The sequence below is a fragment of the Oncorhynchus mykiss genome, chromosome 15 (genome assembly GCF_057628025.1).
Source record: "Oncorhynchus mykiss isolate SJ-2025 chromosome 15, ASM5762802v1, whole genome shotgun sequence".
Classification (NCBI taxonomy): Eukaryota; Metazoa; Chordata; class Actinopteri; order Salmoniformes; family Salmonidae; genus Oncorhynchus; species Oncorhynchus mykiss.
Window position 1 is genome coordinate 14203958 of NC_143036.1, and position 19020 is coordinate 14222977.

At 49.5% G+C, this 19020-nt stretch overlaps 1 protein-coding gene across 44 annotated transcripts in view; it reads right to left on the reverse strand.

Annotated features, from left to right (window-relative positions):
- The window catches only part of tnikb (TRAF2 and NCK interacting kinase b), an 85389-nt gene that overhangs the window by 24620 nt on the left and 41749 nt on the right, over positions 1–19020 (reverse strand). For 10 of the 44 annotated variants that reach the window (XM_090199281.1, XM_090199274.1, XM_036943747.2 and 7 more), the window contains exons 3-19: positions 18955–19011; positions 18719–18844; positions 18529–18639; positions 13094–13184; positions 12854–12984; positions 12695–12749; positions 12481–12559; positions 12186–12361; positions 11888–11954; positions 11565–11763; positions 11282–11410; positions 10226–10312; positions 7273–7464; positions 5211–5375; positions 4622–4867; positions 4316–4425; positions 4123–4226 (exon numbers count right to left, since the gene is read on the reverse strand). In XM_090199281.1, the coding sequence (XP_090055407.1) occupies positions 4123–4226; positions 4316–4425; positions 4622–4867; positions 5211–5375; positions 7273–7464; positions 10226–10312; positions 11282–11410; positions 11565–11763; positions 11888–11954; positions 12186–12361; positions 12481–12559; positions 12695–12749; positions 12854–12984; positions 13094–13184; positions 18529–18639; positions 18719–18844; positions 18955–19011 (2125 nt within the window). Of the gene's footprint in view, positions 1–4122; positions 4227–4315; positions 4426–4621; positions 4868–5210; positions 5376–6395; positions 6645–6853; positions 6926–7272; positions 7465–10225; positions 10313–11281; positions 11411–11564; positions 11764–11887; positions 11955–12185; positions 12362–12480; positions 12560–12694; positions 12750–12853; positions 12985–13093; positions 13185–18528; positions 18640–18718; positions 18845–18954; positions 19012–19020 lie in introns of all 44 variants that reach the window. The other 34 variants (XM_090199283.1, XM_090199275.1, XM_090199282.1 and 31 more) reach the window with 8 other exon arrangements.

Genomic DNA, 19020 nt, shown 5'->3' on the forward strand with positions numbered 1-19020 from the left:
AACAGTAGGGGGAGGTGCAGCGTGAGGTAATACAGTGGGGGGAGGTGCAGCGTGAGGTAATACAGTGGGGGGAGTGTGCAGCGTGAGGTAATACAGTGGGGGGAGGTGCAGCGTGAGGTAATACAGTGGGGGGGAGGTGCAGCGTGAGGTAATACAGTGGGGGGGAGGTGCAGCGTGAGGTAATACAGTGGGGGGGAGGTGCAGCGTGAGGTAATACAGTGGGGGGGAGGTGCAGCGTGAGGTAATACAGTGGGGGGGAGGTGCAGCGTGAGGTAATACAGTGGGGGGGAGGTGCAGCGTGAGGTAATACAGTGGGGGGAGTGTGCAGCGTGAGGTAATACAGTAGGGGGATGTACAGCGTGAGGTGATACAGTGGGGGGAGTGTGCAGCGTGAGGAAATACAGTGGGGGGAGGTGCAGCGTGAGGTAATACAATGGGGGGAGGTGCAGCGTGAGGAAAAACAGTGGGGGGAGGTGCAGCGTGAGTTAATACAGTGGGGGGAGGTGCAGCGTGAGGTAATACAGTGGGGGGAGGTGCAGCGTGAGGTAATACAGTAGGGGGAGGTGCAGCGTGAGGTAATACAGTGGGGGGAGGTGCAGCGTGAGGTAATACAGTGGGGGGAGGTGCAGCGTCAGGTAATACAGTGGGGGGAGGTGCAGCGTGAGGTAATACAGTGGGGGGAGGTGCAGCGTGAGGCAATACAGTGGGGGGGAGGAAATACAGTAGGGGGAGGTGCAGCGTGAGGTAATACAGTGGGGGGAGTGTGCAGCGTGAGGTAATACAGTGGGGGGAGTGTGCAGCGTGAGGTAATACAGTGGGGGGAGTGTGCAGCGTGAGGTAATACAGTAGGGGGAGGTGCAGCGTGAGGTAATACAGTGGGGGGAGGTGCAGCGTGAGGTAATACAGTGGGGGGGAGGTGCAGCGTGAGGTAATACAGTGGGGGGAGGTGCAGCGTGAGGTAATACAGTGGGGGGAGGTGCAGCATGAGGTAATACAGTGGGGGGAGGTGCAGCGTGAGGTAATACAGTAGGGGGAGGTGCAGCGTGAGGTAATACAGTGGGGGGAGGTGCAGCGTGAGGTAATACAGTGGGGGGAGGTTCAGCATGAGGTAATACAGTGGGGGGGAGGAAATACAGTAGGGGGAGGTGCAGCGTGAGGTAATACAGTGGGGGGAGTGTGCAGCGTGAGGTAATACAGTGGGGGGAGTGTGCAGCGTGAGGTAATACAGTGGGGGGAGGTGCAGCGTGAGGTAATACAGTGGGGGGGAGGTGCAGCGTGAGGTAATACAGTGGGGGGAGGTGCAGCGTGAGGTAATACAGTGGGGGGGAGGTGCAGCGTGAGGTAATACAGTGGGGGGGAGGTGCAGCGTGAGGTAATACAGTGGGGGGGAGGTGCAGCGTGAGGTAATACAGTTGGGGGGAGGTGCAGCGTGAGGTAATACAGTGGGGGGAGGTGCAGCGTGAGGTAATACAGTGGGGGGGAGGTGCAGCGTGAGGTAATACAGTGGGGGGGAGGTGCAGCGTGAGGTAATACAGTAGGGGGAGGTGCAGCGTGAGGTAATACAGTGGGGGGAGGTGCAGCATGAGGTAATACAGTAGGGGGAGGTGCAGCGTGAGGTAATACAGTGGGGGGAGGTGCAGCGTGAGGTAATACAGTAGAGGGAGGTGCAGCGTGAGGTAATACAGTGGGGGGAGGTGCAGCGTGAGGTAATACAGTGGGGGGAGGTGCTGCGTGAGGAAATACAGTAGGGGGAGGTGCAGCGTGAGGTAATACAGTGGGGGGAGGTGCAGCGTGAGGTAATACAGTGGGGGGAGGTGCAGCGTGAGGTAATACAGTGGGGGGAGGTGCAGCGTGAGGGAATACAGTGGGGGGGAGGTGCAGCGTGAGGGAATACAGTGGGGGGGAGGTGCAGCGTGAGGTAATACAGTGGGGGGAGGTGCAGCGTGAGGTAATACAGTGGGGGGAGTGTGCAGCGTGAGGTAATACAGTGGGGGGAGGTGCAGCGTGAGGTAATACAGTGGGGGGAGGTGCAGCGTGAGGTAATACAGTGGGGGGGAGGTGCAGCGTGAGGTAATACAGTGGGGGGAGGTGCAGCGTGAGGTAATACAGTTGGGGGGAGGTGCAGCGTGAGGTAATACAGTGGGGGGAGGTGCAGCGTGAGGTAATACAGTGGGGGGAGGTGCAGCGTGAGGTAATACAGTGGGGGGAGGTGCAGCGTGAGGTAATACAGTAGGGGGAGGTGCAGCGTGAGGTAATACAGTAGGGGGAGGTGCAGCGTGAGGTAATACAGTGGGGGGAGGTGCAGCGTGAGGTAATACAGTAGAGGGAGGTGCAGCGTGAGGTAATACAGTGGGGGGAGGTGCAGCGTGAGGTAATACAGTGGGGGGAGGTGCTGCGTGAGGAAATACAGTAGGGGGAGGTGTAATGTGAGGTAATACAGTGGGGGGAGGTGCAGCGTGAGGTAACACAGTGGGGGGAGGTGCAGCGTGAGGTAATACAGTGGGGGGAGGTGCAGCGTGAGGGAATACAGTGGGGGGGAGGTGCAGCGTGAGGGAATACAGTGGGGGGGAGGTGCAGCGTGAGGTAATACAGTGGGGGGAGGTGCAGCGTGAGGTAATACAGTGGGGAGAGTGTGCAGCGTGAGGTAATACAGTGGGGGGAGGTGCTGCGTGAGGAAATACAGTAGGGGGAGGTGTAATGTGAGGTAATACAGTGGGGGGAGGTGCAGCGTGAGGTAACACAGTGGGGGGAGGTGCAGCGTGAGGTAATACAGTGGGGGGAGGTGCAGCGTGAGGGAATACAGTGGGGGGGAGGTGCAGCGTGAGGGAATACAGTGGGGGGGAGGTGCAGCGTGAGGTAATACAGTGGGGGGAGGTGCAGCGTGAGGTAATACAGTGGGGAGAGTGTGCAGCGTGAGGTAATACAGTAGGGGGAGGTGCAGCGTGAGTTAATACAGTGGGGGGAGGTGCAGCGTGAGGTAATACAGCGGGGGGAGGTGCAGCGTGAGGTAATACAGTGGGGGGAGGTGCAGCGTGAGGTAATACAGTGGGGGGAGGTTCAGCGTGAGGTAATACAGTGGGGGGAGGAAATACAGTAGGGGGAGGTGCAGCGTGAGGTAATACAGTGAGGGGAGTGTGCAGCGTGAGGTAATACAGTGGGGGGAGTGTGCAGCGTGAGGTAATACAGTAGGGGGAGGTGCAGCATGAGGTAATACAGTGGGGGGAGGTGCAGCGTGAGGTAAAACAGTAGGAGGAGTGTGCAGCGTGAGGTAATACAGTTGGGGGAGTGTGCAGCGTGAGGTAATACAGTGGGGGGAGGTGCAGCGTGAGGTAATACAGTGGGGGGAGGTGCAGCGTGAGGTAATACAGTGGGGGGGAGGTGCAGCGTGAGGTAATACAGTGGGGGGAGGTGCAGCGTGAGGTAATACAGTAGGGGGAGGTGCAGCGTGAGGTAATACAGTGGGGGGAGGTGCAGCATGAGGTAATACAGTGGGGGGAGGTGCAGCGTGAGGTAATACAGTGGGGGGAGGTGCAGCATGAGGTAATACAGTGGGGGGAGGTGCAGCGTGAGGTAATACAGTGGGGGGAGGTGCAGCGTGAGGTAATACAGTAGGGGGAGGTGCAGCGTGAGGTAATACAGTGGGGGAGGTGCAGCGTGAGGTAATACAGTGGGGGGAGGTGCTGCGTGAGGAAATACAGTAGGGGGAGGTGTAATGTGAGGTAATACAGTGGGGGGAAGGTGCAGCGTGAGGTAATACAGTAGGGGGAGGTGCAGCGTGAGGTAATACAGTAGGGGGAGGTGCAGCGTGAGGTAATACAGTGGAGGGAGGTGCAGCGTGAGGTAATACAGTGGGGGGAGTGTGAGTGCTTCTCAAATGGAATGTTTAATGCGTTCTCCAGAGTACCCAGGGGAACGTCCTTGGAGAATGCACTCGGAGCATGAGCGTGTGGAGCACAGTGGTATCAAATCAAATCAAATGTATTTATATAGCCGTTCGTACATCAGCTGATATCTCAAAGTGCTGTACAGAAACCCAGCCTAAAACCCCAAACAGCAAGCAATGCAGGTGTAGAAGCATGGTATGCATTTTGAGAAACCCCCTTCGTGTGGTGGTATGTGTACCTCTCTCGTTGCTTCCACCCTGGGAGGAGCTGGATGAGCTGCTGCTGCTTGTCCTCTTCAGGGGTGTTTCCATGGAGACATCAGTCCTCCGCAGGTCTGGGTTACTTTGGCAACACACACAAACAACATCAAGTGCCTGATTCACAACGGAGGTCTGGAGTGTGTGTGTGTGTGTGTGTGTGTGTGCGTGTACCTGGCCCGTATCAGGTGTGATCCAGCTCTAGGAGCAAGGCCCCCAGGTCCACTCCCAGGAGAGTGCTTCCTGACCAGGGCTGGAGAGATGGACGTAGTCCTCTGGGGCACCTACACACACACACACACACACGCATTAAAAACCTGTTAGAACAGGTGTAAATGTGGGATCATATACTGTATTCTTAATCTCAAACTAAATTTGCCAAAATATGTACGTAGAGATTTGAGATTAAGAATCGTAAAGGGCACCAAAAGTTCAGACACATTGCATTCCAGACAGAAACACAAACATTGTCATGCAGACCTTAGGAGGTAGGTCTAGGTCCGTTCGTAGCCAGGAGTTGCGGTCCAGTTTGTCGAGTGGGGGAGCGAGGCGGGAGAGAGGAATAGGAGAAGGGGTGTCTGAGGTTGGGTCAGAGTTCTGGCGGGGCATGGGGGGGCGGCCGGGGGAGGGGGACGGGGAGGGCGACAAGCCTGTGACCCCTGCAGGGTCATGGAGAGACTGGGACCCAGACAGACCATGGGACTTCACCTGTACCAGGTGGGCCATCTGACAATACCAGAACAGATCAGGACCAGATCAGATCAGGACCAGAGGATGAGGTTTACATCAGGACCAGATCAGATCAGGACCAGAGGATGAGGTTTACATCAGGACCAGATCAGATCAGGACCAGAGGATGAGGTTTACATCAGGACCAGGCAGGTAGAGGAGCAGGTGTAGAGGTGGAAGAGAGGAAGGTGAGGAAAGGAGAGGAGGAGGGGAAAGGAGGAAGGGAAGGTGGGGGAACAGGATGAGGAGGAGGGTGGAAGGGAGAAGTTACTCAGAGTGAAAAAACAAGCATCAAAAAGGGTAAGCATGCACATCCACTTTTCCAGTCTCTCACACACACCTGTGGTTCTGTAGAGCGGTGCATGGGTGGTGTTCGGGCCTGCTGAATGCCCCCGCTGCTGAAGGACTCGGATCGGGGAGGCAGGGATGGGTCGGAAATACGGTTGGACACTTTATGATGCAGACCTGGAGAACTCTGTCTGTTCAGCTTGGAACGCTCCTCCACCTGACACACAGACACAGTTAGAGCACACTCATTTATACTGGCAGTCAGTGACAGATTATCAATGCATGTATGTGTGACGTGTGTCAAACCGCCAGTTTCCCTTATTACCATGGAGGAGAAGCCATGTACAGCAGAGACCACAGAGACAGACCTGGCTACAGTGTGCCTTTTTTTGCATGTGTGTGTGTGTGTGTGTGTGTGTGTGTGTGTGTGTGTGGGGGGGGGTCCTCTGGACCCCCCCCCCCCCATGTGGGTTTAGACAGATATAGCTGTCCTACATCAGCTCACAGTGGCCACTGTGGGGCAAGCAGGATATGTGTGTGTGGCTTGGATATAGGCTAAATCAGGAGCTGGAGTGTGTCCCTAAGAACATGGAGCCTATGTATAAAGCAGACTAAAACAGTTTGACTGACAGAGTCTGACTTCTAAAGGAAGAGAGAGATGTATAACCATTCTAAAAAAACCAAGGCACCATCTAGAATGTAGAGAGAAAAGAAAGCTGTTCTCGAACTTTCCAGACACCATTCTAAAAAAACACCAGTAACATAGAACCATCCAGCCACCATTCTAGAACCATCCAACCACCATTCTAGAACCATCCAGCCACCATTCTAGAACCATCCAGCCACCATTCTAGAACCATCCAGCCACCATTCTAGAACCATCCAGCCACCATTCTAGAACCATCCAGCCACCATTCTAGAACCATCCAGCCACCATTCTAGATCTATCCAGCCACCATTCTAGAAACACCCAGCCACCATTCTAGAACTCTCTAGCAACTACTTTAGAACATTCCAGCAAGGGTTCTTTCAGGAGTCCGTTCCCTGGTGTAAGGGAAGAGAAAATTGTTAATAAGGAAAGGAGAGTCCCGTTCAGAAGAAAGGAGGGATGGGAGAGAGAAAGAGAGCTCCACAGACACACCAGCCAAGGGTTAAAGGTTAGGGTTAGTCCACCTCTGAAGAGAGAGAGGGAGGAAGTGTCTCAGAAACACTGGAAGTTGGTGTCTCCCTCACTGACCCATCGACCTGGACACCTCCCCCTCAACTCCTGAACTTCTCCCTCAGGGCTCTTCCTTCTGGCCTCAGGGCGACGCATGATTGGATGAAAGGAGTCAAGGGCGGGATCAGGGGCGAAGGACACACGTATACACGGAAAGGTCACACTATTGCCTTCAGATTGGAGAAGCCTCTCCCTGGAGGGACTTGATTGGGCAGGGTAGGAGGGGGGACGGGAGCAGGGGGTGTAAACCAGGGAGCAGGAGGAGTGCTAGGCTGGCATCTCGAGGCTGGCTACTCGAGGCTGGCAACTCGAGGCTGGCTACTCGAGGCTGGCTACTCGAGGCTGGCAACTCGAGGCTGGCTACTGGAGGCTGGCTACTCGAGGCTGGCAACTCGAGGCTGGCAACTCGAGGCTGGCAACTCGAGGCTGGCAACTCGAGGCTGGCAACTCGAGGCTGGCTACTCGAGGCTGGCTACTCGAGGCTGGTTAAAGGACTGGTGCTTAATGGGAGGAATATGAGGTGAGCTACTCTGGGTTTGACGCAGTACCTAGAGACAGAACATCACAATGTCACTGAACACATCAAACACATATAGCTATGTGGGGACACACACACACATATATTACTGTTGAAGAACCTGAAAAAAACAAACACAGCAACAGAAGATCTGTCCATGATGGAGACACTGTGTTTTGGAAAAAGAGAGAGACATTTTTATATATCTTATAGTCCAGACATAGCAATGATACAGGGCTCCCACTCTTCAGAAAACTTCACGCCTGAGAGGAGAGAGATCATTGTAGGAAACATAATATACTGTTGGTGTATAACCAAATATACTGAACACATCTATAAGCGTTGTGTGTGTGGTGTGTGTGTGCGTGCGAACAGTACCTCCTTGGCCCAGGCAGGTTTGTCGTTATTAGGGGCTGTGTCTTTGTAGTGATACAGCTGTTTCTTGTCTTGTGGCCGTGGCTCCTGCTGCTGCTGCTGCTGTAAGGACACCAGGTAGGCTCTCTCCTGCTGCAGCTGTCTCTGGAGACGCTCAGCCTGATGCTGCTCCTCCATCTGCTTACGCTTGTACTCCTGTAGATGCACGCAGATGGTTTACACAGGAAACAAATGCACAAACACAAAGTACACTCCATGGTCAAAAGTATGGACACCTGCGTGTCGAACATCTCATTCCAAAATCATGGGCATTAATATGGAGTTGGTCCCCACTTTGCTGCTATAACAGCCTCCACTCTCCTGGGAAGGCTTTCCACTAGATGTTGGAACATTGCTGCTATAACAGCCTCCACTCTCCTGGGAAGGCTTTCCACTAGATGTTGGAACATTGCTGCTATAACAGCCTCCACTCTCCTGGGAAGGCTTTCCACTAGATGGTGGAACATTGCTGCTATAACAGCCTCCACTCTCCTGGGAAGGCTTTCCACTAGATGTTGGAACATTGCTGCTATAACAGCCTCTACTCTCCTGGGAAGGCTTTCCACTAGATGTTGGAACATTGCTTCCATTCAGCTACAAGAGCATCAGTGAGGTCGGGCACTGATGTTGGGTGATTAGGTCTAACTTGCAGTCAGCGTTCCAATTCATCCCAAAGGTGTTCGATGGGGTTGAAGTCAGGGCTCTGCGTAGGCCAGTCAAGTTCTTCTACAAACCATTACTGTATGGACCTCGCTTTGTGCACAGGGGCATTGTCATGCTGAAACAGGAAAGGGCCTTCCCCAAACTGTTACCACAAAGTTGGAAGCACAGAATCATCCAGAATGTCTTTGTATGCTGTAGCGTTAAAATCACTGGAACTAAGGGGCCTAGCCCCAGACCATTATTCCTCCTCCACCAAACTTTGCAGTTGGTACTATGTATGGTGATCTTCACAATAACAGCACTTACAGTTGACCGGGGCAACTCTAGCAGGTCAGAAATGTAACAAACTGACCTGTTGGAAAGGTGGCATCCTATGACGGTGCTACGATGAAGTCTTCAGTAAGGCCATTCTACTGCCAATGTTTGTTTATGGAGATTGCATGGTGGTGTGCTCAATTACAGTTGAAGTCGGAAGTTTACATACACTTAGAGTCATTAAAACTCATTTTTCAACCACTCCACAAATTTCTTGTTAACAAACTATAGTTTTGGCAAGTCGGTTAGGAAACCTACTTTGTGCATGACACAAGTCATTTTTCCAAGAATTGTTTACAGACAGATTATTTCACTTACAATTCACTGTATCACAATTCCAGTGGGCCAGGAGTTTCCATACACTAAGTTGACTGTGCCTTTAAACAGCTTGGAAAATTCCAGAAAATTATGTCATGGCTTTAGAAGATAGGCTAATTGACATAATATGAGTCAATTGGAGGTATACCTGTGGATGTATTTCAAGGCCTACCTTCAAACTCTGTGCCTCTTTGCTTGATATCATGGGAAAATCAAAAGAAATCAGCCAAGCCTTCAGAAAAGAACTGGAGACCTCCACAAGTCTGGTTCGTCCTTGGGAGCAATTTCCAAACACCTGAAGGTACCACGTTCATCTGTACAAACAATAGTACGCAAGTATAAACACCATGGGACCACGCAGCCGTCATTCCGCTCAAGAAGGAGACGCGTTCTGTCTCCTAGAGATGAACATACTTTGGTGCGAAAAGTGCAAATGAGTCCCAGAACAACAGCAAAGGACCTTGTGAAGATGCTGGAGGAAACAGGTACAAAAGTATCTATATCCACAGTAAAACCAGTCCTATATCGACATACCTGAAAGGCCGCTCAGCAAGGAAGAAGCCACTGCTCCAAAACCGCCATAAAAAAAAGCCTGACTACGGTTTGCAACTGCACATGGGGACAAAGATCGTACTTTTTGGAGAAATGTCCTCTGGTTTGATGAAACAAAAATAGAACTGGTTGGCCATAATGACCATCGTTATGTTTGGAGGAAAAAGGAGGATGGTTGCAAGCTGAAGAACACTGCCACCCAACTGTGAAGCACAGGGGTGGCAGCATCATGTTGTGGGGGTGCTTTGCTGCAGGAGGGACTGGTGCACTTCACAAAATAGGTGGTATCATGAGGGAGGAAAATTATGTGGATATATTGAAGCAACATCTCAAGACATCAGTCAGGAAGTTAAAGCTTGGTCGCAAATGGGTCTTCCAAATGGACAATGACCCAAAGCACACTTCCAAAGTTGTGGCAAAATGGCTTAAGGACAACAAAGTCAAGGTATTGGAGTGGCCATCACAAAGCCCTGACCTCAATCCTATAGAAAATGTGTGGGCAGAACTGAAAAGCGTGAGCGAGCAAGGAGGCCTACAAACCTGACTCAGTTACACCAGCTCTGTCAGGAGGAATGGGCCAACATTCACCCAGAATCTCGTGGAAGGCTACCCGAAACGCTTGACCCAAGTTAAACAATTTAAAGTCAATGCTACCAAATACTAATTGAGTATGTAAACTTCTGACCCACTGGGAATGTGATGAAATAAATAAAAGCTTAAATAAATCATTCTCTCTACTATTAATCCGACATTTTACATTCTTAAAATAAAGTGGTGATCTTAACTGACCAAAGACAGGGAATTTTGACTAGGATTAAATATCAGGAATAGTGAAAAACTGAGTTTAAATGTATTTGGCTAAGGTGTATGTAAACTTCCGACTTCAACTGTATTTACACCTGTCAGCAATGGATGTGTCTGAAATAGACGAATCCACTCATTTGAAGGCGTGTCCACATACTTTTGTATATATAGTGTATATGCTTGTGCAACAAGAGAGATAAGGGGTTGTTGTGGATAGGTGATAGGCTGAGGACTCGGGGGTGAGAGGTCAAGGGTGAGAGGTTACCATCAATAGAGCCTGCTCCTGGAGTAGTTGTTGCTGTAGAATCTCCAGCTGTCTTTGCTCCTCCTCCAACTGCCTACGGATATACTCCTACCCAATCACAGGCCAGACAGCCAGGAGATCAGCCAATCAGAGCCCAGAGCAGCCAGGTGAGTGATCAGAGCAGTCAACGGAGACAGAAAGGAGGTGACGAGGAGGAGAAAGGGGGTGAAAGGAGTTGAGGAGGTGAAAGGGGGTGATGAGAAGGAGGTGATGAGAAAGGGGGTGATGAGGAGAAGAAAGGGGGTGAGGAGGAGGAGGAGAAAGGGGGTAAGGAGGAGGAGGAGAAAGGGGGTGAGGAGGAGGAGGAGAAAGGGGGTGAGGAGGAGAAGGAGAAAGGGGTTGAGGAGGAGGAGGAGGAGGAGAAGAAAGGGGTTGAGGAGGAGACAGGGTTGAGGAGGAGAAGAAAGGGGGTGAGGAGGAGAAGAAAGGGGGTGAGGAGAAGGAGGAGAAAGGGGGTGAGGAGAATAAAGGGGGTGATAAGGAGGAGGAGAAAGGGGGTGATGAGGAGGAGGAGAAAGGGGGTGATAAGGGGGTGAGAGGGAGTGAGAGAGAGAGTACAAGGACAGATTAAGGGAAATATGTTTTGAGAAAGAAACCAAAGTACGGATTAAAACCAAAATAGAAGCGAGATGGAGTGACATGACAGGAGGTGGAGAGAGGAAGGGATAAGGGAGGAAAGAAAGAGCGCAGTGATAAACAGATTCAGTCGAAGAAAAAGGCATAACCAAGAAAAGAGACTTGATGTATAGAACCACCCCAAGGTACTTAATATTGAATCAAGTGGGTAAGAGGAAAAAACATGTTTTATTAGAGAGTGAGTGTTAAACATCAGAGTGAAAGGGAAGCATTCATGAAGCAGAGTCATCCAGGCCCCAGACCCTAACTATTCCTGCACTGGGACATAAAACCTAAATGTCAGTCTATGTCTGGTCTGCAACAGAGCTGTGGCAGACTGGGGTGATTCCTGGTCAATGAGTTAGTGTGTGTAAAAGAGCGAGAGAGATAAGTGAGAGTTACCTGTGTGTGTACCTGTTCTCTCTCTGCGTGCCTCCTCTCCTCATCTCTCCGTAGTTGTTCCATCTCTTCATAGCGTCTCCTCTGTTCTCTCTCCTGTTGCTTCCTCATCTCACGCTCCCTACGCTGTTGCTGTTAGACAAAGAGTGTGAGGGAGAGAGAGCGTCATAGCTGTCACCAGATATGTCATTGAGCCGAGCTGGAAAATGCAATGTGAACAGAAACCATCTGAAGCAGAAAAGTTGTGTTCAGGTGGGCATGATGGAGTGAAAAGCATGCAGTCTACCTCCTCCAGTCTCCTCCTCTGCTCTTTCTGCTCCTCTATGCGTTTCTGTCGCTCTGCCAACAGGAGACGTTTGTGTTCCTCGTTCTGCTGTTGCTCCAACTGCTGCCTCCGCAGAGCCTCAGAACGCTCCTTATTGGCCAGCTGCAGCCGCAGGAAGTCCCGCCTTAACGTCGACTCTCCAGGGACATTGATGATGGAGCTGGACAAGGACCAATCAGAGGAGAGATAGGAGAGGGAGGGTTTATGAGTGGAAATCTCTCTCCTACACATTTGGAGGCAAATACACACGCAAACACTAGTGTATGTACGCACGAGCACCCTACCTTGGCTCCCCCATGTCCCGTTCCTCCTCCTCTTCCTCACTGCCACTGTACTCATACTCTGTTTCATCTGCAGCACACACACATCAACCAGTTACACACACATCAACCAGTTACACACACACACACACACACACACATACACACACACCAACCAGTTACACACACACACAAACCAACCACACCAACCAGTTACACACACACACATCAACCAGTGTGTGTGTGTGTGTGTGTGTGTGTGTGTGTGTGTGTGTGTGTGTGCACATATGTGTTTGTGTGTGTCTGTTGCGGTCAGTCTCACCCCTCTCTCCACGTTTCTTCTTGGTTCTGTCGATATGGTCCTTCAGTTGGATGCGGACTTGTCGTTCGTTAGGCAGCTCTCTGATGAAGGGGTGCTTCAACAGCTGTTCTGTGCTGGGTCTCTGACCATGACTCTTCACCAAGCAACTCTCAATGAACGACTGAAACTTCTTAGACCTGAACACACACAGAGACAACACAGTGTGTGTGTGTGTGTGTAACTGGTGTGTGTGTGTGTGTGTGTGTGTGTGTGTGTGTGTGTGTGTGTGTATGTGCATGTGCGTGTGATAACTCACCACTTCTTAGACTTGAGTCTGGGGGCGGGGTTTCTGGGGATGAGGAAGAGAGCTCTCATTGGGTGCATGTCACACAGTGCTGCAGAGAGGGAGAGAAAGGGTTAACAAACCATGATACCTCCAACCATTGCATACGACGTCTGATAGTGTGTTATGCCACAGTATTCACTGTTGTGCCAGCCTACGTTGTGTTGTGGTAGGCACTGGTACTTACGCGGTGCTCCTTCTGCCATCTCTATAGCCGTAATACCCAGAGACCACAGGTCACTCTGAAAGACACAGAGAGAGACAGAGAGGAGTTAGGAGGGATTGAGATGACCAGGGAAAATACACTAAACCCACAAACAGACATACACACAGCCTACTGTGGTACCTTGAAGTCGTAGGTGGCCTCAGGGTTCTCGTCGCAGGCGATGACTTCAGGAGCCATCCAATATGGCGTCCCTATAAACGTGTTCCTCCTCCCCACCGTACGGTCCAACTGGGCACTCACTCCAAAGTCCACTGGAACACACACACACACACACACACACACACACACACACACACGTGAAACATTTTGATCTGTCCGTCCACCAGTCTGTCTGTTTTCCTGTTTGTCTGTGTGTCTCACCCAGTTTGACCTCTGCGTTCTCTGTCAGCAGGACGTTCTGACCCTTGATGTCTCTGTGGATGACCTTGTGTTGGTGGAGATGGGTCAGACCCTAGAGAGAGAGAGAGAGAGAGAGAGAGAGAGATTACTGTTGGTTATTTGAAGGCACACTCCACACACAGAAACGCGTACAAGGCTCTCCCTCCATTTGGCAAATCTGACCATAATTCTATCATCCTGATTCCTACTCACAAGCAAAAACTAAAGCAGGGAGCACCAGTGACTCAGTCAATAAAAAAGTGGTCAGATGAAGCAGATGCTAAGCTACATGACAGTTTTGCAGCACAGACTGGAACATGTTCTGGGATTCTTCCCATGGTACACCACTTCAGTCACTGGCTTCATCAAAAAGTGCATTGATGACGTCGTCCCCACAGTGACTGTACGTACATACCCCAACCAGAAGCCATGGATTACAGGCAACATCCGCACTGAGCTAAAGAGTAGAGTTGCCGCTTTCAAGGAGCAGGACTCTAACCCGTAAGCTTATAAGAAATCCCGCAATGCCCTCCGACGAACCATCAAACAGGCAAAGCATCAATACAGGACTAAGATCGAATCGTACTACACCGGATCTGACGCTTGTTGGATGTGGCAGGGCTTGCAAACTATTACAGACTACAAAGGAAAGCACAGCCGCGAGCTGCCCAGTGACACGAGCCTACCAGGCGAGCTAAATAACTTCTATGCTCGCTTCGAGGCAAGTAACACTGAAACATACATGATCAGCTGTCTGGACGACAATGTGATCACGCTCTCCGTAGCCGATGTGAGTAAGACCTTTTAAACAGGTCAACATTCACAAGGCCGCAGGGCCAGACGGATTACCAGGATGTGTACTCCGAGCATGCGCTGACCAACAAGTGTCTTCACTGCCATTTTCAACCTGTTCCTAGCTGAGTCTGTAATACCAACACGTTTCAAGCAGACCACCATGGTCCCTGTGCCCAAGAACACTAAGGTAACCTGCCTAAATGACTACCGACCCGTAGCACTCATGGCTCACATCAACACCATTATCCCAGAAACCCTAGACCCACTCCAATTTGCATACCACCCCAACAGATGATGCAATTTCTACTCCACACTGCCCTTTCCCACCTGGACAAAAGGAACACCTATGCAAGAAGGCTATTCCTTGACTACAGATCAGCGTTCAACACCAAAGTGCCCTCAAAGGTCATCACTATTCAATGTCAGCAGGTTTCATTCCAAATATGTTGATTGCATTAGTTTTAGATGTGCGGGAGTTAGAGAATGAGAGGTGAGAGGGTGACAAGGCAAGAAGGAACTTTTAGTCTATGCCATCAAAGGGAACATGAAATTTGACATCCCAATTAGGATCTGGCTAAAAATACTTGAATCCGTTATAGAACCCATTGGCCTTTATGGTTGTGAGGTCTGGGGTACGCTCACCAACCAAGAATTCACTAAATGGGACAAACACCAAATTGAGACTCTGCATGCAGATTTCTGCAAAAATATCCTCTGTGTACAACGTAAAACACCAAATAATGCATGTAGAGCAGAATTAGGCCGATACTGTGGGAGCAAGCTGTACATATAGGGACAAACATAATACTGTACCACAAGAGGAAGATACACTTAGAGTGCATTTGCCATTCTGGTAAAATGCATTGTCTATTGTATAGGACAGGAGGCCAGAGTAAGGCCATGAGAGCATAGGACAGCTGGACAAACCAAGGTCAGAGGGACATACAAAGGAGGGGGTCAGCCAAATGACCAACGGATGGACTATAGACATAGGGCATATATTTTTAGGACATGAAGAGAAGAGACACAGTCTACTAGTCCTAATAAGGACATACATACCAAAGAACACACCAAGCTAAAACATAAGGGGCCCATAGGATAAGATGGGCATGTATTATTTTTGGGACATGTAGAGGTCCTGTCACCATTATAACTTGACTGAAAGCAGATATGGGCGTTATTGGGCGTGTACAAGCAGGAAGCACAGATTGAAAGATAATGGTGGCAGATGGACTGAGGGAAGTAACTTCATTTGCATGTGGGATGGACTCATATGTTGTATGTGTATAAATCAGAGCCAATGCTCTGGAAAAGGGTGTGTTCCACGAACCATCTAGGCTTCTGATATGTTTGTATTAAAAGCCTATATTGAATTCACAAGTTCTTGTAAGTGTTATATTTTGTAACGATCCTCCACGACAATACCCTCTAATTATCAAAATCCAGAAAAGAGCTGTTAAATTCTACAACCACCTAAAAGGAAGTGATTCCCAAACCTACCATAACCTCCCAAACCTTCCACAAGCTGGCTGGAGTGTTTACGGACATATTCAATCTCTCCCTATCCCAGCCTGCTGTCCCCACTTCAAGATGTCCATCATTGTTCCTGTACCCAAGAAAGCAAAGGTAACTGAACTAAATGACTATCGCCCCGTAGCACTCACTTCTGTCATCATGAAGTGCTTTGATAGGCTAGTTAAAGATCGTATCCCCTTACAATGACAGCCTACCACAGCCAAATCCGGACGACGCTGAGCCAATTGTGCACCGCCCGATGGGGCTCACAATCACGGCCGGATGTGATTTAGCCTGGATTTGAACCAGGGACTGTAGTGTCGCCTCTTGCACTGAGATGCCCGCTGCCCCACTCGGGAGCCCCAATCGGGACAAGAGGAATACCTCTTGAATGCTGAATGCTGTTCATTGACTACAGCTCGGCATTCAACACCATAGTACCCTCCAAGCTCATCATTAAGCTCGGGGCCCTGGGTCTGAACCCCGCCCTTTGCAACTGGGTCCTGGACTTCCTGATGGGCCGCCCCCAGGTGGTGAAGGTAAGAAACATCACCTTCACTCTGCTGATCCTCAACACTGGAGCACCACAAGGGATGCGTGCTCAGCCCCCTCCTGTACTCCCTGTTCACCCATGACTGTGTGGCCACGCACGCCTCCAACTCAATCATCAAGTTTGCAGACGACACAACAGTAGTAGGTCTGATTACCAAAACAGCAGAGGTAGCACACCCCTATCCACATCGACAGGACCGCAGTGGAGAAGGTGGAAAGCTTTGAGTTCCTTGGCGTAGACGGACAAACTGAATTGGTCCATCCACACAGACAGTGTAGTGAAGAAGGCGCAAAAGCTTCTCTTCAACCTCAGGAGGCTGAAGAAATTTGGCCTGTCACCTAAAACACTCAAACTTTTACAGATGCACAATTGAGAGCATCCTGTCAGGATGTATGCCGCCTGGTACGGCAACTGCACAACCCGCAACCTCAGGGCTCTCCAGAGGGTGGTGCTGTCTGCCCAACGCACCATCGGGAGCACACTGCATGCCCTCCAAGACACCTACAGCACCCAATGTCACAGGAAGGTCAAAAAGATTATCAAGGACATTAACCACCCGAGCCACTGCCTGTTCACCATGCTATCATCCAGAAGGCGAGGTCAGTACAGGTGCATCAAAGCTGGGACTGAGAGACTGAAAAACAGCTTCTATCTCAAGGCCATCAGACTGTTAAATAGCCATCACTAGCCGGCTTCCACCCAGTTATGTAACCCTGCACCTTAGAGGCTGCTATAGACTTGGAATCACTGGCCACTTTAATAATGGAACACTGGCCACTTTAATAATGGAACACTAGCCACTTTAATAATGGAACACTAGTCACTTTAATAATGGAACACTGGCCACTTTAATAATGGAACACTGGCCACTTTAATAATGGAACACTAGCCACTTTAATAATGGAACACTAGCCACTTTAATAATGGAACACTAGTCACTTTAATAATGGAACACTAGTCACTTTAATAATGGAACACTAGTCACTTTAATAATGGAACACTGGCCACTTTAATATTGGAACACTGGCCACTTTAATAATGGAACACTGGCCACTTTAATAATGGAACACTGGCCACTTTAATAATGGAACACTGGCCACTTTAATAATGGAACACTGGCCACTTTAATAATGGAACACTGGCCACTTTAATAATGGAACACTGGCCACTTTAATAATGGAACACTGGCCACTTTAATAATGGAACACTGGCCACTTTAATAATGGAACACTGGCCACTTTAATAATGGAACACTGGCCACTTTAATAATGGAACACTGGCCACTTTAATAATGGAACACTAGTCACTTTAATAATGGAACACTGGCCACTTTAATAATGGAACACAATGTTTACATGCTGCTTTACTCATCTCATAAGTATATTATATTATGTATTATATATTATGTATTATATTCTACTGTATTTCAGTCAATGCCACTCTGACATTGCTCAATCTAATATTTATATATAATCCCATTATTTTAGATTAGTGTGTAATGTTGTGAATTGTTAGATACTGCTGCACTGGTTGAGCTAGGACACAAGCATTTCGCTATACCTGCAATAAACACCTGCTAAATATGTGTATGTGACCAAAAAACTTGATTTGATAAAGCCATCACCTATAGAGGGATGAACATGGAGAAGAGTCCCTTAAGAAAGTTGGCCCCGGGGCTCTGTTCACAAACACAAACAGACCCCACAGAGCCCCAGGACAGCAACACAATTACACCCAACCAAATCATGAGAAAACCAAAAGAGAATTAGTTGGCACAAGAATTAACAAAAAACTAAGCAAACTAGAATGCTTTTTGGCCCTTAACAGAGAGTACACAGTGGCAGAATACCTGACCACCGTGACAAAAATTAAGGAAAGCTTAGATTATGTACATGTAACAGTATAACTTTAGACAGTCCCCTCGCCCATACCCGGGCGCGAACCAGGGACCCTCTGCACACATCAACAACAGTCACCCACAAAGCATCGTTACACATTGCTCCACAAAAGCCGCGGCCCTTGCAGAGCAAGGGGAACCACTACTTCAAGGTCTCAGAGCAAGTGACGTCACCGACGGCACCACCGCTAACTAGCTAGCCGTTTCACATCCGTTACATATAGACTCAGTGAGCATAGCCTTGCTATTGAAAAAGGCCGCCGTAGGCAGACTTGGCTCTCGAGAGAAGACAGGCTATGTGCACACTGCCCACAAAATGAGGTGGAAACTGAGCTGCACTTCCTAACCTCCTGTCCAATGTATGACCATATTAGAGACACATATTTCCCTCAGATTACACAGACCTACAAATAATTAGAATACAAATCCAATTTTGATAAACTCCCATATCTACTGGGTGAAATATTTATGTTGATTTATTTTCCCTTTTGTACATCGTTACAACACTGTATATATACATAATATGACATTTGAAATGTCTCTATTCCTTTGAAACATGAGTGTAATGTTTACCGTTCATTTTTTAGTGCTTGCTTTTGGCAACGTAAAACATGTTTCCCATGCCAATAAAGCCCTTTGAATTGAACTGAATTCTACCCTGAGGATCTCTCGGCAGATGTAGGCAGTCCACTCCTCCTTCAGAGAGTTCCCCTTGGTGTTCTTAATCAGATCTGTCACCGAGCCTGCCCCACAGAACTCCATCACCAACTACAGAGACAGAGAGACATACAGAGAGAGATTAACACACACCAAACTGAACAGCACTCACTCACACAGGCATACGTACCCATAGCTGGTCGTCGATGCCAGGAGGATTCTTCTTGACGAAGGCACCGTAATAGGTAGCAATGTTCCGATGATGGCTGTACTTCTTCAACATGTTGATCTCTGCTTTAATCTCCTCCTCCTCATCCTGGAACACACACACACACCTTAGAGTGGTACACAAACACAGTCGACAAGATTTGGGATTTCTCAAATGAGTTTTGTGTTTTTCCGGTTTTGTGTGCGTCTGTGACTTACGCCAGTGACGTCCATAACTTTGATAGCGGCAAGCTGGCCAGTTTTGACATGGCGACCCTGAGAGTC